We start from the raw sequence: 26899 nt of genomic DNA on the forward strand, positions 1-26899 counted from the left end.
ATTCCTTAACTAAACTCTTGTCATTCTAACAGTGTGTATCACTCAGTTATCTCAGCCTTACCCACTACTATTAACACAGTCATGTCTCTCATGAGAATATGAGTTCAAAAGAACAGGAATTTGTTACTTTTGGGCTATGGCTAATTCCCCCAGTTCTTAGAACAGTTTGGATGACTGAATTTTCTATAAAAACTTGGGAGTGAGTGAAGTAATATTATGTTCTTTGATAACAAATAAAAGCTACCTTAATGATAAGTAACGTCTTGTCACATCCTAAAGGAGTTCAAAGCACAATCACTCAGTGTGGTCTTCAAAACATCTGAACATTTTGGCAACATAAATTATATAATTTAGATACATATTATGGTATATTTGTTATCTAGGAAATATCAGAGAAAACCAACAGCAAATCACAAAAACAGCTAATGACTAGATTTTTGGCAATGCTCAAGAGGCACAGACCAGGGAAATTTCATGTTAGGAATATGGCATTTAGAGCTTTCATCCATCATTATGTGTTTGTATCTCCTATCTCTTCAAATACCAGCTGTACAATGTCCCCAAAACATCCATTCCACCATTACACTCAATATGAGACATTCACAGGAAAAATCCTCACCACTATTTCACCCAGACTCAAGTGGCATTAATCTCTACAAGATGGCAAACAGACATGCAGGTATACCTTCTGAGATTGTAACAGCTATGGCCACTGTGCATAGAAAAACTGTATCTAACAGAGTTATGAGTCAAATTAACTTATCAGACTCCCACAGGCTTAGAGCTCCTTGGACTCAGTAGCCAGTTCCACAACCCATCTATGGTAAACAAGATTCCTATTATCCCTTATGAGCTGCTACTTTTACCTTTGGGAGAAATATGTCTCCAGGTTACTGTAGGCTCCGGTCTACCTGTGGCTATGCAAGTGAGGCTGATGTTGTTTCCTTCATTAATGGAGATATCTGAAGAAATCTCTACAATTTTGGGAGATACTGTGGAGAGAAAACAGGAAGAAGAAACATAAAAATACTGTTGACAAATCTCTTTGTTGTCTTAAAATAGAAGCTGACAGAATAGCCAAAGATGGACATGTATGGACTATACATGTAATTTTTAAAAAATTGGAAAATTTACCTTAAATGTAAAGAATATATTACATTGAATTTAGTTTCCATTTCAAGGTCAAAGGCAAAGTAGGAAAGAGAATCCACTATACTGCAATGCTGCAGTAACTCTTCCTCCAACTGTACCTTATGTCTCCACTTGCATCCCAACAACATATACCCCTCCAACACAGGTCCATGAGTCATTCTCCTCATTGAGTTCAAAGATGGCTTTATGTAATGCAGTTTCAATAAAGTACATGTCTACCCAAATAGCTTGGATTCTCCCTGTTGCCTACCTATGACAGGTTCTCTAGGCCAGCATATGAGGTCATTCAGAATCAAGCATCAACTAATTTCCCCAGCCATCCCTAGGGGACCCCATCTCCATTCACCCATGCTTTGTCCCCAACTGGGTGTACTCTTTCTGTTTATCATAGAGGGTCTATATTCTTTCTTTTATCTTCTGTAGATAATTCATTAAAGCCCAGGTCTTTGTTATCTACCTCACCATCTACCTTTTCCCAATTACCATCTCATTTGGTTCCACTTAGTCACCACCATACAGAACATACTGGACACAAGTGATTGGACACTCATACCAGTGAGATATGATGTGATAAGATATGACATGATATGATATGATATGATATGATATGATATGATACGATACGATACGATATGATATGACTTGACCCCTCTCTTGCAAAGGAAATATTCTCCCAAATGCCTAGAAGTTGGTGTGGACTCTTGCTTCCTTGGCATCTGTTTTGGATTCTGACTTCCCTTTGAAGGCTGCATACTACTGGGCTCTTCCCACTGAGTTTCACAGAAGAATCTCCCAGCAGCCTGACCAAGCAATGGCTTATGTGGTCTATCTCATGCTGGAACCAATGACAGAAGCTCACTCTTGCTTTACAACTGAACCTACTTCTACACTGTCAGCTTTACCATAGACAATATGATATTGGATTCTCCATGTGGTCACTTATTTGTGTAATCTGTCAAATAATCTGTACTTCAAGAACATAAAGTGGCAACTCATTTACTGATCTCTCAGCATCTAATCATGGATTTAACCCACTATGTTATACTTCTTTGCTTAGAGTCACCTATTTACTCAACAATGTGTTTTCTGACAGCCTGAGGCTGAACCATACCTTCCTCACATAGGTATCCATAGAAGTCCAACTAATATTTATAGCACCCATACTCACACTGGACCTTTTCCTCTGCAAAAAAGAATATGATGAAAGGATGTCCTCCACCCTTCCTCCTTGTCCCCTGTTCTCCATCATTTTCTTCCATTCATGTCCTGCACTCCATCATGTAATACACTCATGGCTTACAAGCCTGGGTTGTGTTTTGTCCCATTTTTCCTACCCTTGCAGCCGCTGTGTGTACTCAAATGATTCTCTCTGATAGTACCTACCAAATGCCCCAGTCTGGATGAATTTATACCCCATCTGTTTCAATATAAAGTCTTAAAGAAGAACCTTTTCATGGTTTAATTTATATATTTCATGTGTACAGTGACTTTCATACAGTAAGCAATATTGATCATTTTTAGACTTATATTCACATTGCTCTTCTAGTAAAGATGGAGACAGACAGACACACACATACAAACACACACACACAGACAGAGAGAGATAGAGAGAGATAGATATCTCTCTGTGTCCATCCTTACACATTAAGATAGAAATAAACTATAAATAAAACAAAAATAAAGCAGTGGGGTGGGAACCTCATTGTGCCACAGTCTAGGACACTTCAGATCTCACACTGTAATTTGAGGCTGATGATTAAAAGTCAGAGTGTGCCTCTCAGGATGGAAAGGCAATTGATATGTTGGTGACTAAGTATCTGCTTCACTGACTCCCTGACATAGGAATTTCTAAGTTCTCTTAGTTTTACAGTTCTGCAGAACTCTTGCAGAAGTAAAACACTTTGATGCATTTTACTCACAGAACTTTAACCACAGTATTTCCTTCTGCTGATCTCTTGACCCAACTCTGGTCCCCAGCCCTGGTCCCTTTTTGGCACTAACAGATTCTTGCTTCCTGGAGCCCAGGCAGCCTGCAGTGTCTGTGCTGGCCTTGCAGACATTGCTTCTACAGTGCAGGTAAGTAATTTATTGATCTGTAAAGCACTCTGAGATTCTCTGCAATGGATTATGTCACGCCAATGCCATGCAATAAAATAAAAAATGATGGACTTTGAGAACACAGGGTGATTTAGGGGTTGTAGTTGGAAGTGTACGTAAAGTACATTTTAAGTGGAAATCAGGCTGGGTAATGAATTATTCTTGCTTTGGAAGGGCTGACTGGGAGTTCATTTTCCTGGCTTCCTACATGATAGCTAATCTGCTAATCATACACTAGAGAACAATGGACAGGCCCCAAGTGGCATGGAAGGTGGAGTGGGCCAGAGCTGTCAGCACAGTAAGTATATTAAATGAGACAATCACACCTCATGCTTGGAAGAATCATCTAGAATCCTCACCTCCTCCACCCCTGTCATTTACAACTGGAATGTATCCAGCTCATGAAGGAAACATTGGAGAAGCGTCTACTACCTTTCCTAGCCAGCCAAGCAGCAGAGCTTGAAGGAAGGAAACTGCCCTGATGGATGAAAAGGAGAAGCTATGCTTGGTATGGGGCTCCAGTGACAACCAGCACAACCACACTGATAAGCATTACATCAGCGAGTGCAGATGTTCTGGGATGGAGGGTGTCATTTTCTAGGAGGCAACTTACAGCCCGTGGTCAGCTTTAAGATAAAATTAGAGGCTTAAAGCAACCCTTGACATGAGGACTTGAGTTCTATCCTCAACATCTCCCTGAAAAAAATTTAAATTGAGCTGGCAAGGAAATACTATGATTTTAGCTAATTCCTGTTCATAAGAAAGACTTGGGTAAGTATGAGATACGCTCCCTGTATTTCACACTGTTTCCATGGATACTTTCGGTACCTTACTTCCCTTAATATGGGCTGTTAGAAACATAGCAGAATTGCTTTGTTTGCTTGCATTTATTCACTCACCCATTCATTCATTCTCTTGTCAATATTCATGAGTCACTTTCCATATGCCAGCATTGTGCTTAGTGCTAAGAACATAAAGTCCTTTTCCCTTAGGATAATGTGATATAAAGATATAAAAACAGACAGTAGAATCTAACTCTTGAGGTATTGTGACACAGAAGGATTTATCAAATGTTATGGGAACATGGAAGTTAGATGCCTAAACTTGACTATGGATGGGTGTTGCGTGACCCTTTTTGGACTTGTGACAGCTATGTCAAGCTTTATTGGGCTCAGCAAAAGTCTATCAGGTCTGGGGAGGAGAGGAGGAAAGGCTTGTTAAGCAAAAATGTGACATAAAGAAGGCATCATTAGTGAGATATTTTGTGCCTAGACATAATCAACCATTATTGAGAGAGATTTCTCTTTGGTGGCTGTGCCAGAGGTACAAGGTGTTTGCTAGTTACATTCTCTATATACAATTTGTGTACTAGGTATAATTTGATATGCAGAAATATACCAGGTACTTTCAATATGTTTGGAGAAACAGTGCATTGAAAACATTCAACTGAGTTGAGTGATGCAGCAAAATGGACCAGAAAATTGTGTATGGTTGAAAAATGAAGGATGTGTGTTACAAGTGCTGTGAGCTGGAAAGAGAGATGACCACAGTGAGTAGGAGTGTCAGAGATGGCTTCATCTCACATCAGCATCCACTTTGGAATCATGCACACAGAAAAAAAGTGGTGCTGTATCAGAAATACACTGGTATGAATGAGTTGGCAAAAAGTTCATGAGGTATATGAAAATACAGTGTACAGCAGGAGGCTTGAGATCCCAGTTAGTTCTACCAGGCCACCTTTCCCATCTACTAAAGGAAAATGGGAGTTCTGTGGATTCTGGCCTTTGAGAGGATCTTCTGAGGACATAGAAAACAACTTTCTGAAATGGCCTAAGATCACTTCCTGGAAACACAAGGCATTCAATAAAGGAATTTTATGTAGCACACATGTTTGGTAAACTTGTGCACAGTGTCAACGAAGAATAGACAGTCAATAACTTTCATAAGGATCAATGAAAACGGAATACAAGATCAATGAGGTAACAGGAAACCAGATTGTGGAACTGCCTGAAGGTCTGGGTCTTGGATGGTTAACTTTAATATTTAATAAGCAAATATTTGATTTTTTTTAAAATAGAGAATGCCATAATTTTCAAGTTTTTTCAATTTTTTTCAAGTTAATTTTATTTTATAAAGAATTGGTTAACCATGTGTCAGAGTACAACTAGGAGGAATTGGAATTAGCAAAATCTGTCTACAGGAGTGATGTTCAAAGCCCAGGTTGAAATGTTGGCTCTACGGAGATAGAAGAAGAGGGTGGGTTGGAGAACAGGGCCAGGGAGCATGCATGGAACCTACTGATGGCCCAGAGAGGGGAGCTTGGAGGAAGAAGTGCCTTTGTGGAGAGCATTAGTTACATGCATTCTGACTTGTACATGCTGTTGGAAAAGATGCTAAGGGACAACTGGAGGACAGCCAGGCAGAAGCATCCTGTTAGAGTTGGAATGGCATGAAGAAGGGACCAAACACACACTGAAAATAAACTGGGAGGAGCTTAGAGCAGAAGCCACAAACTGAATCTGCCTTACAGATGCTTGTTTTTTTCTTCACTTGTGCATATTTGATGACTGAAAGCTTTTGAGGTCTGAATTTAAAACATACCAATTATATAAACAGAAAGACTGAGAAGTATTTAGGCTATATTTAGGAAGAAAGGCAGAAGTCAGGTGAACCTATTCTGAAGATAAATTTCCACATTTAATACATTTTATTAAGGTTTCATCTGGTTATTACTGAATTCTAATTCAAATATGTAAATAATTAAATAAGGTAATTATTAAAACAATATTCTGAGGAACTTTCCTATTCCTGGTTTAGTGTAGAGTGCCCAGGTGTTGAGTTTTAATAATTATGTCATTAATAAATAGCAATTTGCTGTTTTTAGCACACAGTAGATATCCTATTAAATCCAAATTAAGATGCTTTATTAAGCACTGTACAGTCCTATGGGGCTGAGAATGCACATAAATGCCTGGACTAGGTACTTCCCAGAATGCCTGCAGATCTATGCCTCCCAGATGGCTTCCATTGCTGCCAGAGGAATCTTCACTTCCAAAGCTACTCGGGACAGTTTTGGACCCTGGGTTATTTGAATCTGCAGTGTTAGGTAGGCCAAACCTAGGGTACCAACAATGTTTTTGGCTTCTAGACCTCAGAGAGACACTCCAAACCATGATAACAGCACCATGCAAAATGTGCAATGTGGATGGGGAAGCTGTTAAAGCCATGGCCACTGTGTAACAGGCAAATTCTACTGTGAAGCTGCTTTGCTTAGGAATGCATTAGGCTGTGTGACAAGATATGGGAGTATGTTTTCCCAATCCAGACAGAAATAGAGTGATAATTCATCCAGGAGCATGATGAAATTTTTCTTATCCTAGAAGTCCTTTTATAAAATATTTCTCATCTCCTTCCTAGCCTCACTCACTCTAGGTATCATCTTCGTCTGCTCCCCTCCTCTATTCCTAAAACTCTCCCAACCCCTCATATTTAAAGGTCTCCAAGACTTCCCCTTTTTCTTTGCATCGCTTGTCTGTTCTAGCTTTTATATCCTGATTCCTCAAAGAAATCTTCCTCGACCATCTATTCTAAGATAGAGTCTCCACACTAATTAATTGTTGCATAATTACTGACTTTTCATTTACTCTGTGGTGCTGGGAGATTAAGTCCACTGCCTTTGGCATGATGAGCAATCACTCTTTCACAGGCCTACACCTTCAGGTAGGCCACTTCTCAAGGAAGTGGAAGCTGTGCGGTTGTCTTTTTCACCAAATTACAGAGTACATGACATCAAGTCCAGAAAATTTCATGTTCCACAGACAAGGTTTGAATGAATGGGTGTTTTTGCAAGGCTGAATGGAAATGTGAACAAACAGAAGTCCGTGCATATCCTCAAGATTTATGTGCTGCATACAGCAATGATGACAGTCACCAGTGTTCAAACACCTGCTATACAAGTCTATATCTATCTATCTATATATTTGTCATAACCACACACACTCAAACACACACACACAATTTTTCCTTGTATTAACTCAGTAACCCATCATGGTGGATTTGAAGTGTTTCCTGTGACACAGGGTTTTTACCATTGATATCAGTAAACCCCAGGTAAACAGGGACTGCTTAGCCACCTGATTTATTTACTGTATTTTACAGATGAGAATGCTGCCATTCAGTAGAGGTGGAGGTCTAGGAAATTGTTCAAGGACATACAGCCGAAATTTGCAGTGTGGTATGTGAGTTTTAGTGAGGAATTTTATGGGTAAGAAAAATGTCCTTGGAATTGCAAGTGCATACATAAAAAGATAAATTAAAAAAAAGAAACATGACACCCATGTTTTATGCACATTGGCTGTTTGTAAGACTCTGTTGTGCATTAGATACTTTGCAATGATTGAGTTCATTGATAATAGTTTTAAGAATTCTACAAGGAACTTCTATTATTATTATTCACAGATGTTAAAAGGAAGAGTTAGGACGACTTTAGTCATTTGTTCAAGGGCAAACTTCCAGTTGGGAATGACAACTGAAAATATCAGTGAGATAGAGGTAATTCCCACTGTCTGCTCTTCTCAGAGGCCAGTCTTGTAGGTTTCAGGCTCCAACCCAGCATTCCTTGGGCTTTGCTAAAAACTTTTATCTCATATTCTCATTTACTTCACATCCCAATCCATCCATGTCCTTAAGGAAAGGACTTTGAGCAATGGCTACTTCTCTAATCAGAATATTTCCATCATTTGTTACACCTCAATCCTTTTTTTCCCTAGCTCTATGGCAACACATGTGTGCTCATAGGGATCTTAGCTGAAGAAGCCCATCTTACTGCTGTGTATATGGTGTTATTCTCTACCACAGAGTGGATGGCAGGCTCCACCAACATATTACTTTTTTCTAACTTTCCACATCTGCATGCACATTGAAATCTCCTGCTTATTCCATCCTGGGGACATCCTGCTGTCTCTTCTCTCATTCATCTTCCTTCAATATAAGCTGAACCAGAGATATGGCCCCTAGGGACATGTCAATCTGAAACAGCCATTGTGGCTGCAGCTTCCTGTATATACACAGGATCATTGGACTGTGTCGACTTGATGACAGATCACTTAGGTACACCTGTGGCTTTGCTAATAGAAAGTCTTATTACATCTGTTGTGATCAAAAGCACAAGTCAGCCATTCACTTGCTCTGTTCTCCTATTCTCTCCTTCTCTCCTTTCCTTCTTTCATCCTTTAAACAAATGTTTCTCCATGCTTCAGAGAAACTCTAATATTTATGTCAGAAGATTAGATAGTCAGTTGAAGCCTTCAAATGACTAGCTGTATAAACTTAAATAAATCATTTGACTAGCTGGTCACATTAATTATATTAGCATTTTTCTTAACCCCCTCAAAATGCATGCATTATTGATCACAGGAAAATGTGGAAATACCACATTTTAAACATAAAATATTATTCAAGTGTGAGTTGGCAGCATTAATGAAACTCATGTCCCTTTAGAGACCAATGTGAAAAGAAATTCAAACATTGTGCCCAGGGGAAGTTGCTTGATTTAAAGGACAAATCAGGGTGGTTGCCAGTCCTATATTCCTGTCAGCAGCAGGACTGGGTCCCAGTATCAGATAGGTACAGGCTCAGTCTCCTGCCAGAAAGGAAACAGTGGCTGCTGCTGTTTTGAGGGGAGGAAGTCAGCATCCCAGATAAGGGTGTGCAAATTTGAAAGCTCCTTAATGACACAACTTCAGGCAATGGGGACTCCTTTCATCAGCACACTTTTACCATTTGTTACATCTCATTCTTCCTCTCTCAGCCCCTCAACGTTAAAATCAAGTAAAAAATTATGAAGCCCTGGGAGAAAAATCTAGTGATTTATTTAGGATTAGTCAAAACCCAATGGTTCTGAAGTTTGGAATGTGTGCCTTTCAGGATCAACTGAAATCTGGAAGTTTTTATGAGCTCTACTCTCTGACCCAGTTTAATCATTCCTGATGGAGACATAGAAGAATAAAGTAAACACCATTCATTCATCATGCCATGCTTCCCTGCTTCTGGGTATATTAGTGTAAATTGAATTTTACAGCCCCTACCTGTAACAGTAAGTGCTCCATTATAGTGGGCACCAACTAGGAAATTGCTAAGAAGTATCTTCTCATCCCCTGTGTCATGAGAGAATGTAAGAGAAGGATTGCTAATAAGGATTCAGCTGGCTAAGGACAGGACCAGCTGGATTTTAGTTGCAAGAACAATGGGATTACTAGTTGGGATTGAGATGCTTACTTGCCTACCCTACCACCCCAAAATGGATGAAATGGATCAGTTCTATATGAACCAATTAATCAATGGTAGGAAGATGGAGTGGGAAACCAACATTCACTGAACATTTAGAAACAACTTCAAGAGGCCCTGTAGAATCTTGCTGGGTGTTCAATATGGCTCCTTCTTTAGAGACCCTCCTGATATTACCCTCAGGAATCACCCTCACTTTGCAGGGGAGGGGCTGAAGTTCCTCCATTAAAGAGCTAAGCCAAGCCCATAATAATATGGACATTCAGACACATGCAGAATCTCTAATCAGGTGATCCTGAAAACCAAAAGCCAAGTTTCCACAGCCAGACAGCCTCTAAAATTAAAATGTGCCTAATTTAAAGAGAGAATCAATTAACTTGATTCACTGCATAATTTTATAAGGAAGGAGAATAAAACAGGAAAATGTTTTGTTTATCTTAATATTCCTCATGGAAGAAAGCTATTATTTGTTGATCACCTAATAAGGACTATATTCTTGCCAAGCGTTTTCCTTTTAATTCAGAACACTCAAATCTTAAAGAGCTAATGAGACTCCACTGAAGGACCACAGAATTGGCCAATGTCAGATCCCAGCTCTTCCTACAGGGTTTTGGGGATCAAAGTAAATATGTAGGTGTAATTGAAAAGCACTTAGTGAGCTGCTAATCACTCTACAGATGAATGCTATTGTGAGGGAGATCATATGGAGTTCAATCAATTAGTGGCAAACAGATTAACTGTTGTAAAAACCAACAGTGAATTGCTGACTAGGCTATCCTTACCCTGCCCTGCTATGTCTTCTGACAAATTCAGGGAATTCTCAGCATACAGCTTAGAAATATGGGCAGGCAACTATGTTTCTGATGGTCTCTGCTTCTATGTTTTCTTGGAGTTCTTCAGAGGGCCCATTTAAGATTTTGCCTTTGTCTCTTGGCATCTGGTATCTTTTTGGTATCTTGGTCCCTTTATCCAAAATGAGAAGGCACATGTCATTCTTGAAACCCAAGTGACAGTCCGGTAGGCCATACAGTGATAATGGTCACTTTTATCACATCCCAGGGACATGGTTTGTTCTTCTTCTTTATAGGGGTTTTCTATACAAGCTCAAAATGAATAAGCTAGGACTTGGATAAGATCTGATCCTGTTGGGCTTAGAAGACTATAATGTCAGCCTTGGTAGCTCCAGCTCTAACTAGAAAGAGTTTGCATAAGTTTTTTTCTTAGAACTTGGTTCCTGTCTGTCCCTTCCTTTTCCAAATTCAGGGAGATATTAACTACATCTTCTCTTCAGATGCTCTTGCTTCTGTTCAGAAACTCACCTCACACAGAGAAGATCAGCCATTTCTATTACACTAATGTGTGCTATCCCCCTATCCGAAGATTAAGGTTGTATGTCTTTTTGTTGATGTAAGTAAAGTGAACATGTCTAGGAGGATGCATGTATATGCTAGCGTACTCTCATGGCATGATCCTCTCTGTTCAACCTTTTCCTGTTCTTTAAACATGCTTAAGCACCAAGCATATCTGTCTCTCATATTATCCCATTCTGGTCAGATAGAGGCCACTCAACCTAAAATGGAGGCCATATCCCCATATGATCCCCTTTTAGTACTAAAGTCTGTGCCTGGGCTGTCAATCATCTGCCTGCCACCTATACACCTATATGCTTAACTGCCTTTCTGGTGTCATTTAAACTTTAATTCCTAATTGCCTAACAACACTGGCAGGTATGTACTCAACAGTGGTTATAAACTTGCTTGCATTGGGAATTATATTGCCTGTGCTAGGAAGGTTCCCATGAACCCCTGGCTGGCTGTACTCCTGACTGCAAAATGGTATGAATGATTTCAAGAATGTTCTTATTTCCATTCTAGTACCCGCAAGGTCAAGTTAGACAGGGAGGAGACTGCCTTAGAGAGACCTCCACCCATTAGCGTAGTGGTGATATTGTTTGTGCCAGAATGGAAATGTGAGGTGTATGCATTCTCTGGTGCCAGTGAGCTTTGGGACCATCTTAGGCAAGTGAAAATACAGCTCATTACATGATCTTGACTCTCAGAGCCCCACAGGTGGTCCCACTGCTGTCCAAGGTTACTTGGCAACTGGTTTAAAACTGATTTTGTGCTCTGAGTTCTTATTGCTACTAAATCCTTCATAAAGGTTATGGTTGGAGAACAGATCATGACAAAGCCTCTCCCCCTTAGCATGTGAGGTAAAGATGCTGGCCTGTTTGTGTTAGGCTACAAGTTCCCAGTGAGAGCAGTAGCTCTCTGGATCTCCTGTGAAATGTCACAGTGCTGGAGCAGAAGAGGGGGGAGTGCAGTCTTCGAAAGAAAAAGTTTCAACATGACTTCTTGTTAATACAAAGCTTGTCAAACACATCACCTAGAAATACTGAATGTCTTTATTAGATTCTTTTATCTCCCCCCGAGATTGGAGGGACGCACCAGTTGCTTCTCGGTGGAGATGTCATCATCCAGAAACTAATTAAAGGCTACGCAGGAAGCTCGGGCACTCACACTCTGGAGAACAAAATGCATTAGCAAGCAGAGGAAAAAAAATTACAAGTGAACTTTATATCGAAAAGGGCAAGTTGGGAATTTGACAATAACTCTTCTTTCTCCCTCACCAGCTCACAGCATGTGAAAGTGGGCCCATCAGGATGTCAATGAATCTTGATGCAAGGCCATCTGCTCCCCAGCATCATGCAGGATGGGATTTCTCCTTTCTGGGTACCAAGGGCTGAGGACTACATGACCACTATGGGAAATTGCAATCAGGTAGGTTTCAGGCCAGACTCTGCCCCTTCAATCGAGGCAGGAAGAAAATGTGTATATCGGAACAACATTCATTTATATGTGCAGATTGAAGAGGCTGACCACTCAATCCAAAACATGTAGGAGTACAGGAAAGGCAGTCTGAAGCAGATGCAGTACTTCATGCCAAGAAAACCTCAAAACGTATGCCCCTGTTGACTTTTAACTATGGAATAGGCCTCCCCCATGTATCCTGTGAACATTGCTTTGTGGTCAGCAGAGATCTCTATAGGTGCTATGATGACCCAGTTTATATTTTCTCTGTTTATGTTTTGCATAATTTCTTGTCTCTTTATTCACAGAGTCCAAAGACTAAAACTTAAAAACCTATCTTTTTCATTCAAGGACCATTACCACCTCATACTGATTCCATGGCTACCATAGACAATGATGTTTGAGACATCCCCTGATTCATGCCTTGGTTTTTGAATCTCCTTTTACAGATTCTTCCTTATTAGCCCTGTCTTCTGTAACATTGTTCATCCTTTGAGAACATCTCATCTTCTACTAGTCTTTTAATAATTATTGGCTGCATGACTGATTCTCAATGACTGAATAGAAGCAAAAGCCTAAATGTTTGAGGGATCACTCAAAGAAAAGAGTTTAAACCTTTGCATTGACACAGCGGGCTACCTCTGCTTGTCCCACATACCTTTATGCTCTTTCCTCAGATGATTCTGGAACAATGAAGACACATGAGCTAACATTCAATAAGGGGCATCTAAGACAGATGGGGATGGAGAGCACCAGCCTATCCAAGAGCTCAGAAGTGGTTTTACACCAACTACCCAGAGTCTAATCCTAACTGTGGGTCACTGTTACTTATCTGCTACCTAACACATATGTACTATATACATTAACACATTTCAATACATTTTTGTAATGGCAAAACATATCACAAATGAATCTTCTTCAATGTTTTTTTCATCTAAAGTCCAATAGAGTTGAATACATTTATAAAACCATATATTTTTGAGGCAGTTATTTAACTACTCAGTATTCTTGACTACCACACATGTTATATGTTGCCTAGTATTCTATGAATGTGTGACTGTAATGAGTGATTTAGTTCAGGTAGTGTATACAGCACATGCTGAGGGACCAAACTCATAAACCTATATACATATACAGTTGTTTGTCTACTCCAGTTGGAAAAACTCCAACTAGAATTACATAGGCCAATGTCTGTATAACCAAATACCAAGTGCTACATTTTATTCAACCTGGGGGCTAATTCTTTGTCCTTGTTATTGTTATGTCAGCCTGGATCCCTGAATTCCCCTTTCTCCTTAGCTTTGTTTTATTGAGTGTCCATGTTTTCCTTCTAGTGGCTACTCTTCAGTTCATTGCTCAGAGGTGGAATGCTGTATTTACTGCCCATGGACCACTTCCCTAATGGCTATTAGATGTTCTTGGATTCAGAGTTCATGACTCTCCTTTATGCTGTACACTCATGAAGGAGATCCCAGCATATACACATTTTAGCTACGTGGAGATGGAACTCAGTTTTATCCTTCCATAAAAATGATGGTATAATAATGGCCTTTCCTGTAGGGCTTTCCTAGAGATTTAATGTGTTCACATGCATAAAGTGCTCAGAACAATGCTGAGCTCAATAATGTGTGCTCAATAAAGCCGATGCATTTACAATGTCCCAAATAGAATTTTGGATTCTTCCTCTCTCTACTCGAAAAGCTCTTCCTCTCCTCATGTGCCCCTTCTTAATTAATCACACACTTGCCAACCTAATCTCTTTGAACAAAGAAACAGGAGTTGCCCTTAATTTCCCTCATTCTCTTGCTTTCTGTGTCCAACTATTAAATCTCGTTTACTTTATTTTAAAAATAACCCTTACCTTCCCTAAGTCTCATTCTCTTCTCTCTTGAGATAATTTCCATATTTCTGATTATGCAAGTCTGCTTTATGCTGTGCTATGTTTTTTCCTGGTCTTCCTCTTTCCTTTTATATAGACATTCCATTCTATATAGTATAGAGTAATTTTTAAGACATCCAAGCCAAGCCAGGCAGTGGTGGTGCATGTCTTTAATCCCAGCACTTGGGAGGCAGAGGCAGGTGGATTTCTGAGTTCGAGGCCAGCCTGGTCTACAGAGTGAGTTCCAGGACAGCCAGGGCTACACAGAGAAACTCTGTCTCGAAAATAAAAAAAGAAAAAAAAAAACACATCTAAGCCAACCAACACACACACACACACATAAACACACACATACACAAACACACACACACACACATATACACATACACACACACACACCAATCTACCCTCTTTTCCTAACATTCCAATGACATCTCACTACACTGGGCACAAAATTCAAAGTTCATAGCTATGTTTCTACAATGCCACCAAGCTGGCTTGGGTGGAGTTGCTACTATATTTTGGGCTATTTTTTATGCAGCTCTCTGATCTGCTTCCCATTCCATGTCGACGCCAGGCATATTTTTAAATAAGGCTTTGCAATTTTTGTTTCTTATCTCCCCAAAGAACTTCACCCAGATAATCATATGGTGAGTGGTTTACTATTTAGATCTCATTAAAACATTCCTAAACTCAATATCCTTCCTGCCCTGTTCTTCAAAGCAGCCACATCTCCTCCCAGTGCTTTCTCTTTATGTGAGACATATTTCCACCTGAATTATTTTCAGTTATGAGTATTTATTGTTTCTATCTTTCACTTGATTTCCACCCCCTCTGAACAGTGCTGGGGATTGAACCTGGAACCTTTTACATACCAGGGAAGAAATTTCGTTTCACTCTAATCTAGTCTTTGAGGCCAGATGGGACAGGTAGTATGTAAACATGACCATCACAAAAACCTGACTATCTCAGCTCCATTTCCAGAATCCTGAATGTTCCTCTGACTATGTCATGCATCGTGGGACAGGTGTGCTTGTCTCCACATAGGCACTCAATAAACAAATACACATGGAATTAATAATTATTAAAAACACTAAAAATTGTACCCCTCAGGAAAATGAAACCTCCTTATATTGCACCCACTGTATCCCAGAAATCTAGAATGGTGCCCAGTTCACAAAAGCAACTTGACACATTCAACCACGCTTGGTCAGAATTTATTAGGTTTTTTTTTATTATTATTATCTCAAATCCTGTTTTTTTTTCAAACCATTCAGCTAGGGCATATCATAACACTTTGTAGTAACCACTATACATCAATCATCCTTCTAAGAAGACTTGAGAAGACAGAACCTACAATCTACCTCTCTCTTCCTGTGCTTTACCTTGACAGTGAACAGAAAATAGTATTCCACCATGACTGCCCAGCTGTGCACTGGGGCCAAGTCATGCACATTATCTTTCTTGTGGCTCCTTGGTAGGAGGGACATATGGAAGATAATGATTTCAATGGGTCAACTACTGACGACTGGAATGACTAAACTTGCTTCTACACATAACCCCAAACTTGCACATGTGTATGTATGGTTATGTATGTAGGTGTATTATATGTATGCATTTGTGTGTGTGTGTGTGTGTGTGTGTGTGTGTGTGTGTGTGTGTATTATTTGGATGTGGGTATATGTTTGTGGTATGTATATGCTGTATGTGGTGGGGGTATGTATGTGCATGAGTGTGTGCATGCTTGTGTGTATGTGTGTGTGTGTGCCTGTGTGTGTGCTATAAATGTGTGACTATGGTATGGGTATGTGTATCTATATGTATATAGTGAACCAGAAGACAGGACAACCTTACCTCCCACTGCAGAATCTGCCCCTTGTGAACCTACAGAAAATGTTAACCTGCTTTGGAGAAGTTCAGTTTCTTCTAAAGCACTAGGACATCAAAAAACACAGAGGCTTATGGGCTGCTTTCCCTTTTCCAAGAAGGCTCTGTTGGGTAACACAGAGAAGCTAAACAAAATCTCTGTCACTGGGCAATAAATTAAAAGTAGGTCTGCGCTACTGAAGATAAATCAGCAACTTTAACGTTCCTCCCCCGAGCTGGACATCTTCAAGGAACATAGGACAGGTGTCTCCAAGCTGAAGTATCAGTGAAAAAGCTGTCCTTTAAATTACATTTGGGCTATTTCTTTTCTGGCTGGCTGTATTTTTTTGTGATCTATTTGGAGGCTTAAAAAGACACACAGCAAAATAAATCTCAGTTCCATTAAGCACACTATGGACTTGCATATTTGTTCTTATCTTTGGTCTCTCTTCCTTTCTATTATCCTCCGCTACCCCACCCCTTCCCAATGCTATCAAACATCAGCACCAGAAAATGTTTACGATTACTCCTGACACTGATACTAATCTAATTCCCTGTAATTGCGATTCATCATCATGTGGGCTTCCTCTCTGTTTTATGAGGCTCTAGCATTCACATCTCACATATCTTATAACTCCAGATATAAACTCGGCCTGTTCATTTCTAGAATAAAGTGATTGGCAGTAGAATGGGCTCTGGTCTACACTCCTGTCAGGGCATCAGGGTCAGTGGAGACAGCCAAGGGGCACTGCCACAGTCTAGATTAGATCAGCACAAGTGAATGCACTTGCCTTCATTTTAAATCGGGCCCAGGCCCCTGCTGAGACAAATCAATATTTAATAATTGTGAGATACGGTTATGTGGTTGTTTGGGGGTCTCTATTTGCCCCACACTGGGAACTGTTTGAAGCAACACTGCACATACAACATCTCATAATGCCTGGTGCTGGCTCCTCTGGCAATTCCTATTTTTATCAACACTACTATTCACTTCCAAAATGCATAATACATATAATAAGCTAAATCCCAGAGGAGATCTGCCTGGACCAAAGCAGCTAGGGATGAGCACAAGTTCATTAGAGCAGGTAGTGGAGTTTTTCTTTGCAGAGGTGTGGACTGGGAAGGGCAGTGCATCTGAAGACAAAGCAAGATAGTTTTGGAACCAGTAGGTCAGCTCACAGCCTCTGGAGCTTTCTTTGATATTCTTCTCACTTTCCTTCTTTGGAGACTTGCATGGAGATGCTGGTCACAGGTATAGACTGCAATTATCTAGACATATCTCATAACATTCTATTCCAAGATTGAGACTGCCTTGTCCTGAACTGTTTACTTAGGCTTAAATAACTTAGGGACACTGTGTCTGTTATGACACTCCTTGAGAAGTAACCTCATCATAGCTTGGCAGTCTGGCTTCTAGAGACAGATTTGTAGCCATGGCACTTCCTGCTTTGATGGGTGCCCTCAAGTGGCTGGAGATACACTAAGCTTGCCTCACTGCCTTTGTACTTCATCCATGGCAGCTGAGCTCCATCTCACTGCCCCCTTCTGCAGGCCACCAGCACTGCAGGGTCACTAGCTACTGAATGGCTCATTATCAGGGGCAAATCTATCAGAGAGGCGCCTCAGTCCCAGCCATGTAATGAATCCTTCAATTGGCTAGGAATGAATGCATTAATCTGGGGCTATTAGAGCCTTTTTATCAGGCTGCCTAAAATATACTGCCTTCCCAAGCATACTGAACAGCCATTTCACCCTAAAGGGATATGTGGGTGGAACACTATATTGGCACTAACTAAAACAGAGCAGCTAAGAAAAATACCACAAATAGGGGGAGGGGAAGGGCACTCGAGCTCAAAATAAAAGGACAAAGTCACAGCATATGAATAACTTCCTTTAGCATGATGAAGAAGAGAAAGGGGAAAAAAGCAACACACAGAAGTCTTCCGAGTTTCAGACTTCCTGAATAGCTACATGGTCAAAGGAGAGAGAGCTCTGGAGCAGGGTAGGCCTTGATCCATGTGGTAGACATGGTCACTCAACACATAGCAGAACCTGGTGCTTACTGTGCGTGTCCACAATTTTGTAAACATAGAAGCAAGGCAGTGGGCACATTTACCTACCTATTTCAGTCCCAGGGGCATCCCATTGGGAACAAGACAAGAATTCAAGCCGTCAGGTAATAGTCATCACCAGCGGTGGGGGAGGGGCTGGGCAGTATAGCTGTAGCAGACACCAGGCTAAGAGCAAGACAGCAAGAGTGACAGGCCACCTGGGACACTTTGAGGACACAGCTCTGGTGACTGAGGGCTTATTTGCTTATGAAATAGAAATTATTACAATTGCCTTGCTTTCTCTTGTGTTTGTGGAAACCAAATATAATAATAATTTATGTGAATGTGTTCTCATACCAATAAAGAAATGGCTGCAAAGCCACAGCATGAATGTCAAAATACTTTCAGCCCCAAATAAACAAACAAATAAATAAAGAGGCAAGCTGTTCAGCACTGGCCACAGGATGATGTCTCTACCTATTACTGCCCCATCGTGAGTCTTAGTGGCCTGTGGATTCCCCAGGGACTTGGCATAGTAGTTAAGCCCAAAAGAATAGGCATCATTGGAGACTTCTGTATGCGTAGGTTTTCTTCTGGAGTGATGTGAGCTCTTGGCAATGAGCAAACTGGCTTATTCAGGGATAGGTCAGTACTTGACTGATCCCTTTAAATTTGGTCACATTGTTTCTGGACTTTATTTGTATCACACCCTCACTAGACTGTGTGGGCTTTCTGGAGTGGAGTTAGATAACATTCAAACTCCCCTCTCCCCCAGAAGGCCAGAAGGCCCCAGGGACCAAGATAGCTTCCAGAATGGCTCAGTGATTGAGTCACCAGAGACTCCTAATGTTGTGCTTTTTTTTTCTTTTTTGTCTTTTGTAAATCTGGAATCAAGGAGCCTTCCTCAAAAAGCCTCGGATTTATAGATTTCAATCATCCTCTTAACCCGCAGTAGCAGAACAATGTAGATTTGACTTTCTTTTTCCTCTAATCTCTCATTTCTAGGGCAGAAAGGAGATTACTAGCAAGGGTGCCAGTTATTCTTGATGAAGATGAATCCAGGCCAGTGTAGCTGTCTTTTTTTTAACTACCTTGACCTGCTATTTACGTGAGCACAAAGCAGGGTCAGCAGTAGAAAGTATGAGCCCCCAAACTGCGTGGAAATAATTGATGCCATCAAGCCCTGCAGCCTCTTTCCCACTGCATCCTGGGCATCCTCCCAGCTCTCAGGAAAGCTATGTTCTTACAGAATGACTTCCCAACTTTTTCCATGCCAAGGATCTGGAGTCTATTTTTATATTTGTGACTACCAGACCATTTTTAATAATGACAGCCTTTTACTTAATAATAGAGAATTATTTAAAATTATCATATGTTGAACCATATCAGCATCTCTGGGCACAGAAACAGACTAGCTGTCCATCAGTTGATTGACAGGTAATGAAAATGTGGTACATATACCAGTGGAATATTACTCAGATGCAAAAACAGCCTACATAAAATTATCAAATTTACAGGTAAATGGACAGAGCTAGACATAATTGTACTAAGTGAGATAACCCAGACCCCAAAAGACAAATATTACATGTTTTCAAACTTTGGTTCTGTGTATTTAAATTGGGGTAACTAGTCAGGAAACCAGTACTGGCCATGGGAGGTAGATTTTTAAGGCAAGGGTATACACAGGTAATATGAAAAGACATAAGTGAACAGGAAGGGCTAATTGGAATGCAGAATATGAGGGTGGAGTAGCAGAATGCATATGGGGAGGGATAACTGTTTTAGTTAGGGTTTTACTGCTGTGAAGAGACATCATGACCAAGGCAGCTCTTATGTAAAGGAAATCATTGAATTGGAGCTGACTTATAGGATAAGAAGTTCAATCTATTATTATCATCATGACCTGAAGCAGGGCAATATGCAGGCAGACATGATGCTGAAGGAGCTGAGAGCTGTACATCTTAATTCACAAGCTGCTGAAGGACACTGTTTTCCACACTGAGCAGAGCTTGAGCATATGTGAGACCCCAAAGCCTGCCTTCACAGTGATGCACTTCCTCCGACAAGGCCACACCTCGTAATAGTGCCACTCCATATAAGCCATGAATTCACACACATGAAGCTATGGGGGCCATACCTATTCAAGCTATCAAAACAACTAACAGTAAGGACCTCTGAAAATGCCATATGGACATTTAATACAAAAGAAGCTTTTTAAAATATACACATATATGCACATGTACACATACATAAAATGTTACTCTATAATGGATCTAATACCATAGATCATCAAATAAAAAGCCCAATGTCAGATATAAGGTATATCTTTTCAAGCCTTTGGGGAGGTTGTTTTTCAGACTGTGCATCCACCCCCACCTTCAGCAAAAAACAAAAGCAATAACAAAACCCAAAACACCTCAGGCTGATGCCATTGCTCTTGTTTACCACCCATAGCATGACAGAAAGTCCCTGATGATGATGAGGCCACCACATATGTTTGTCACAGTACAGGATACCTCAAGCTCTATCAACCAAGAAGCTTCATTCTTACTGGTTAACTTATTTACTGCAAAGGGAGAAAGTCATCCATGACTTGGGTAAACCTTGGAGACTAAGTTATAACAGTGATTGGATTGGCAAGATCTGCTCATCCGTGGCTCCTGCTCTGGTTTATGATTTGAGTTGCTACCCAGACTTTCCTTAGTTATGGACTGTGACGTGAAAGTTATAAAAAAATAACCACCACCTCCTCCAGGTATTGTTAGTCATGGTGTTTTATCACCATAATTAAGATGGGTAAAAAGATGGTAAGGTCAGAGGTGAATATCTATAACAAAACTATGTGCTTCTTATGATGGGGCCCTACTCATATGATCTCACAGGGCTGTGACTGCATGCATAGGATCTGCATACGATCAAGGTAGCCAAAATCTCAGCATGGGCAGACAAGGAGCTAGCGAACTTAAGCCTCTATTTGACAAGTTATTTTTAATTGATATCTGCTAGAGAGAGAGTTATGTTTTCTCAGGGTTGTGCCCTCTGAAAAATTAGCCATGCTCCAGTAGGTGCTCCTACAACTTTGCACATACTAAGAGTATTCAGTGAACTTAGAGGACTTAAGACAAAAAGAGAGCTCTTAAAGTCAGGAGAGAAAGGGTATGGAGGGAATTGAGGGTAGATTTGAAGGTAACAGTTTTATTCATGCATGAAACTATCAATTAAAAAGTTATATACAGCAAAGTTAGTAATGCTTACATTCATTTTTGAATTTGTGCATTTGCGCAGTTATCGGTGAAGGAAGAAAATAACACTGGTATAAGAAAATCAAATGAATTAAGATCATCAAAAGACATCAAGCTCTGATTTGGAGTATCATTTCCCATCGGAGAAATGCTAGAGAGAGCCCTTGTGACCATGATGAACACAGGGATTATTTCAAAATGTAAATGGAAAAAAACTTTCCCTCTTGAGAACAAAGAGAGTGGAGAAGGGATTATCATGGAGGACTGAAACACTTTGCTGTGTGTTGCCAAAATAAATGCATGCACACATGTCTGATACTTGGAATCCAAGCATGCCCAAATACACACAGCTATACATACAAATACCAACATGTGTACTGCAGGAGTGGGCGAAAGCAATGAGAACACTCTAGGGAGAGCATTCGATGTTGAAGCATGCAAAAACTACTGACACTGAAAGCTTGGAGTTTGAGGGGTTTGTTTTATTTTGATGCTGTTTTTTTTGGGGGGGGGGTTGTTTTATCTGTTAAGTAGCACTGGGCACATACAATACTTTAGTTAGAGGAACCGGGAGACTAACAGATCAGATTCCATCACACGCTGTCACTAGACATATAAACAATCCCAGGAGAAGAATCTGCTGTTCTTTGACACTATGAAATAACAACCCAAATCAACCAAATTTAGTAAGGCACAAAACTGGAGCTGCAGCAAAAGATCTCAACACCCAGCTACATAAAAGCTTTGTTTGCAAGTATGCCTTCAGGATGCTGCTGTATCCCAGGATCACAAAACTGTGGTCCTTTAACAATGCCGCATTAACCTCATTCAAGGTCAGCTTCCTGGGAGGGAATATTCTTTCTGCCAGGAAACATGGTATGACTACTTCTTCGTGGACTTCATTTGATGGAGTTACAAATAACACAAACATGTTTTCAGAAGAAAAATAACGCTGAAATTTTAAGGGGTGGATATTCTATTTTTTTCCTCATAGATATGAGCAATTGAGAGAGACAGCTGTTTGCCAAGAGATCAGAGGACTCTACTTGCTGTACTTCCAGAAACAGGGAAGACTACAATAGGGAACTCTGTGGAGAAAGGACTTATCAAGTGAGAAAGAGCTCTGCCTACAACCAACCTGACTTGCTTATGTGATGCTACATGGACAGGTCACACAGGAAGAAGCAGCCTCCTTCCCATAAGGGACTGGATCTCAGAAAGCACAAATCCCCACCACACATGTTCAGCAAGGTACAGAGCTATGAGAAGGGGAATCTTTGGAATTAACAACTGATGTTCTGGATCAGTTGAATCTGCAAACTTCATAAAAAGAAAATGGGGGTGGGTGTAACACCTGGTGAGGAAATCAGGACTGGATCTGAACTCAAACAGGGCAGGATCCAAGAGGCAGGAGCTGATGCAGAGGCCAGGGAGGAGTGCTACTTACTGTGTTGCTTCACATGGCTTGCTTAGCGTGCTTGCTTATAAAAAGCAGGACCATCGGCTCAGGGAGGGCAAAGCCACAATGGGCTGAGCCCTCCCCCGTTGATCACTAATTGGAATCTTATGGAGGTATTTTCTTAATTGATGTTTCTGCCTTTCAGATAACTCTAGTTTGTGTGTCAAGTTGACATAAGACTAGCCAGTACCATTGCCCAAGGTACAGTTATTAGTTTTTAAGGCTCACCCATGAAAGTGATTTGTGTTAGTCCTCTGTAGTTACTTAGTTTTTGTTTTTAAGTGTAGATTGCTGTAATATGAGGCTCCCCTGTGTACTTAGTTCATCCTGCCTGGTCCCTTTCTGCTTCTCTCCCTTGTTGTAAGACTGTAGCATCAGTGCCATGACATTTTAATTCTCTAGGCCATAAATATAAGTCAAGTACATTTATTTACTTGACAAATTACCAAACCTCAGACACTTTGTTATAGCAACTACAATTATTCTGATAGACTTCATAAATACAGTCTTTTCAAGGCCCCCCTTCTCTTTCTCTTTCAAAAAGCAAACTATTTCTAACCATCATACCTTGAAAAATGCCTAGGCCAAGCTACACAGTGATTACATGTATCAGCTCTTAAGTAAAAGCTACATTTACTTTGGAGGTTGACATGTTGGACACTTTTGGGGCAATGGGCTGGTGTTTGCTTCATAAGAAGAGAGCTGCTGAACTCCTTTCTCACCTTAATATTTGTTTATCAGATGATGGTTTAGAATGACAAAGAACCCACTAACTCCTTTGCTTTTGAATCAGGGACCAGAACAAGGCAGTTTATAACATTAAGTTCCCAGCCCTTATCTCCAGAACTCTAGTTTTCCCTGAGAATTTTCTCAGTGGCATGAGAATTACTTTCTGAAACCAATTGGTTTCTTTTTCTTCTCAGTTCTCATTAGATACCTTGCTTTTATCAGCACCCTTGTTCTCAAGAATAATGAAGATGGTGACAGCCTGATTAAAATCTTGGGTCTTTGTTTTAGTTTTTGGCTAAAGTTTCCTCGACTACTTAGATCTGGAGAAACGCCCTTGTCCTGGTGCTGTCAAGGAGCCTGAAGTACTTTCTCATGGCACCTGTGTTCTTAAGACGGTACGACGTGTTAAAGAATATTTTGCTAGGATGTACACAGTCCTGTGGCTTCTTTTTTCTGATGATTACAAATTTGGCCCCAGAGTCTCATAACTGTGATGGCCACTAATGTACTGTTTCTACTGGAATGAAATATCCCGTCAGAAAAATGAGAGCTGAATCTTCCTGGTATTTGGTTAAAGTTCCTAACAAAGCAACTGTGCCAAGTACAAACTGGAAACACTCAAAGCAGGGCAGTGGGAATCAAGGCCCTGAGCACTATGTGTGCTGATGTCAATGCTGAATATGGCTAGCGGGACATAATAAATCACTCTGGAACAAGCTTTTTCTCTGGGCTTCTGAGGCCCTGCAGAGTCCACACTGATGAGTAGGTTGCAGTGTTTGATTCACCATTTGGTGAGGCATTAGGAACAGAGTTTGGAATGGATTAAAACCAACAGCCTTAAAAGTATGTCATGGGGTAGAAGTGGACATTGTGTACACTGAATGCTATTTAGCTCTTTGTGGGGTGTTTGATGTGGATAGTGCATGGGCATGTGATAGGGAAGAAAATCACAAGAAAGGATCCCTGGATTAAGGTCTTGGAAGAACTGATGTAGTCCCTATGGAGGGAAAGAGAGCACTGAAGGAAGCAGAAGCAGCATCTATGAAAATGGAAGGGAAGCTTCAGGAATGCTGGATAACAAGTTAGCCTGTGCTCCTCTGCTGGCATGTTTGTGGTATAAGGAGTAATGATAAGTGGGTAATCAGGTTTCGCCTTTGAAACAGTACATATGCAGGAACAACAATAGGAACTAACCAGTACCCCCAGAGCTCCCAGGGACTAAACCACTAACCAAAGAGTACACATGATGGCACTCATGGCTCCAGCTGCATATGTAGCAGAGGATGGACTTGTCAGTCATCAGTGGGAGGAGAGGCCCTTGGTCCTGTGAAGGTTCTATGCCCCAGTGTGGGAGAATACCAGGGCCAGGAAGCAGGAGTGGGTGGGTTGGTGAGCAGGGGTAGGGAGGGGATAGGGGGTTTTCAGAGGGGAAACCAGGAAAGAAATGCAAATAAAGAAAATATCTAATTAAAAAAAAAAAAGAAATAGTCCATATGCTTCACTAAAGATGGGGTGCTGTTAAAGGATTGTGGGCCAATCTGAATTTGGAAGGATAACTTGGGCAACCGGATAGTGATATATTTAAGAGAGTACTAATTAGAAGCAATTACCACTGTACATTATCACCACTGTGTATCTATCACCTTTCCTACTGAAATTCAAGTCTTCAGTTTGAAAGCTACTTTATTGGATACTTCATTTGTGAGTATAAGGGAGCCTACCACTATAAGATACTCCCATGCAGTGGTGGCTGTTACTACATGCCATTATAAGGAGTTGAGTGGAGTGCTTAAGGTCATACAGCTTGAGGCCATTCTTGACACAGGCAGTCTGACCCTAGAAGACATATCCTTATCCAATGTGCATGGCTTGAGAGTGTAAATGTCCCCCAAACCTTGGAAAGGACAGGGATAATCCAAGGAAGGCCAAAAGAAAGGAAATGTTGGTAAATGCAACCCTCAAACCATGCCAGCCAAACACATTGTGAAACAAGAAGTAAAATGGAAACTTTCAGAGGAGCCCAAGGTTCCTAACTTGATGGATTAGATGAACTGGTTTTCATTTGTCAAGATGAAAAACATTTATTACAGAGAAGAGAGAAATTTTGCTCATGTAATACGTTGTGGGCATCTGCCATTATGATGTTGCATTGGTACCCAGCATCTGAACACCATTCCAACACTTAAGAAAGCCTAGATAGTGGACACCCACACTAAAGCCTGCTAAACATCAATAAGTGACGTGTCTGAACTTTAGTTTCTTGGCCATTACATGCTACCTGGTCTCTATTGACTGGACATGTTCATCAAGGAACTGACTCTATAAGCGGTGATATGAAATGGTATGGCCAATTAGAATTAATCACTATTCAGAGGTGGGGTATTTAGCAGTATCCTAAAGTCAAAATAGGCATTAATTACCAAGCATTCTATGGTATCAACAAGAGGACCACTGTTGAGTTATGGTGGCTTCAGTGTTCTCATAGCATTGTGGTATTCCTTGATAAATCCTTGGTCAATTCCAGAAGACCTACAGTGTATGTTCAGCAAGTACATTTTTGTTACATCAACTTAAGTCAAACCTTGTTCATGGGAAGCCAAGAACCCAGTTAGATACAGATGTGTGGGGCATAATTTCTAAACTGTTAAAACACTGAGCTCACATGTCTCCAAGATGTATTAGGAAAGATGCTCAGTTGACGGTCTTAGTGGGAAAGGCAACATATCTGGATGGCTATACAAATCAGTGCCTTCATGCCAAAGTGTGAGCTGAATTGCACCATGGTAGAAACACAAAGGAACATACTACTGCAGATCCCAGGAAACATCACTATGTAAGAATTACAGAGAGGAGCAAAGTACACAAGTAGAAGGATCTGAGATGAAGTGGTCAGTTCATTGGAAAGGTATGAGAGCAGTTTGATGAAAGACTGGGGAAGAATATCACAATGGTAAGTCATAACAAAGAACTGATTTCACAAAGACACTAGAGAAGACACCCTAGGGCTTTGAAGAAAGCATGTCCTTAGCATTGTAGCTTGTCTTAAAAGCTTATTCTGAGATCCTTGCACTGAACAGGTAGCCTTGATTTACAATTGCCGTTATCTCAATATTAAGGAATTAACATCCACCATCTTTTCCCCTCCCCTCCTGAAGGAATCCATGATGGCTTGGGGTCACCACAACCAAATGATTTTGGAAAGGTAACATTATAGGAAAAACCTCACCTGACTTGTTGTCATCTTGTAATGATGACTGGAGTGGAGTGGGGTGAGATGGGGTGGGGTGGAGTGGGATGGGGTGGAGTGGAATGGGGTAGGGTGGGGTGGA

General features: G+C 40.7%; 1 protein-coding gene across 11 annotated transcripts in view; it reads right to left on the minus strand.

Annotated features, from left to right (window-relative positions):
• Positions 1 to 26899, minus strand: part of Ntm (neurotrimin) — a 958983-nt gene that overhangs the window by 115244 nt on the left and 816840 nt on the right. For all 11 annotated transcript variants that reach the window (XR_004111446.1, XR_004111445.1, XR_004111444.1 and 8 more), the window contains one exon: positions 867 to 992. Coding sequence is in view for 6 of the 11 variants with exons in the window: in XM_031343905.1 (XP_031199765.1) it covers positions 867 to 992 (126 nt within the window). In the remaining 5 variants the exon portion in view is untranslated. The remainder of the gene's footprint in view (positions 1 to 866; positions 993 to 26899) is intronic.

Source organism: Mastomys coucha, unplaced genomic scaffold (assembly GCF_008632895.1).
Source record: "Mastomys coucha isolate ucsf_1 unplaced genomic scaffold, UCSF_Mcou_1 pScaffold23, whole genome shotgun sequence".
In the NCBI taxonomy this organism is placed as follows: Eukaryota; Metazoa; Chordata; class Mammalia; order Rodentia; family Muridae; genus Mastomys; species Mastomys coucha.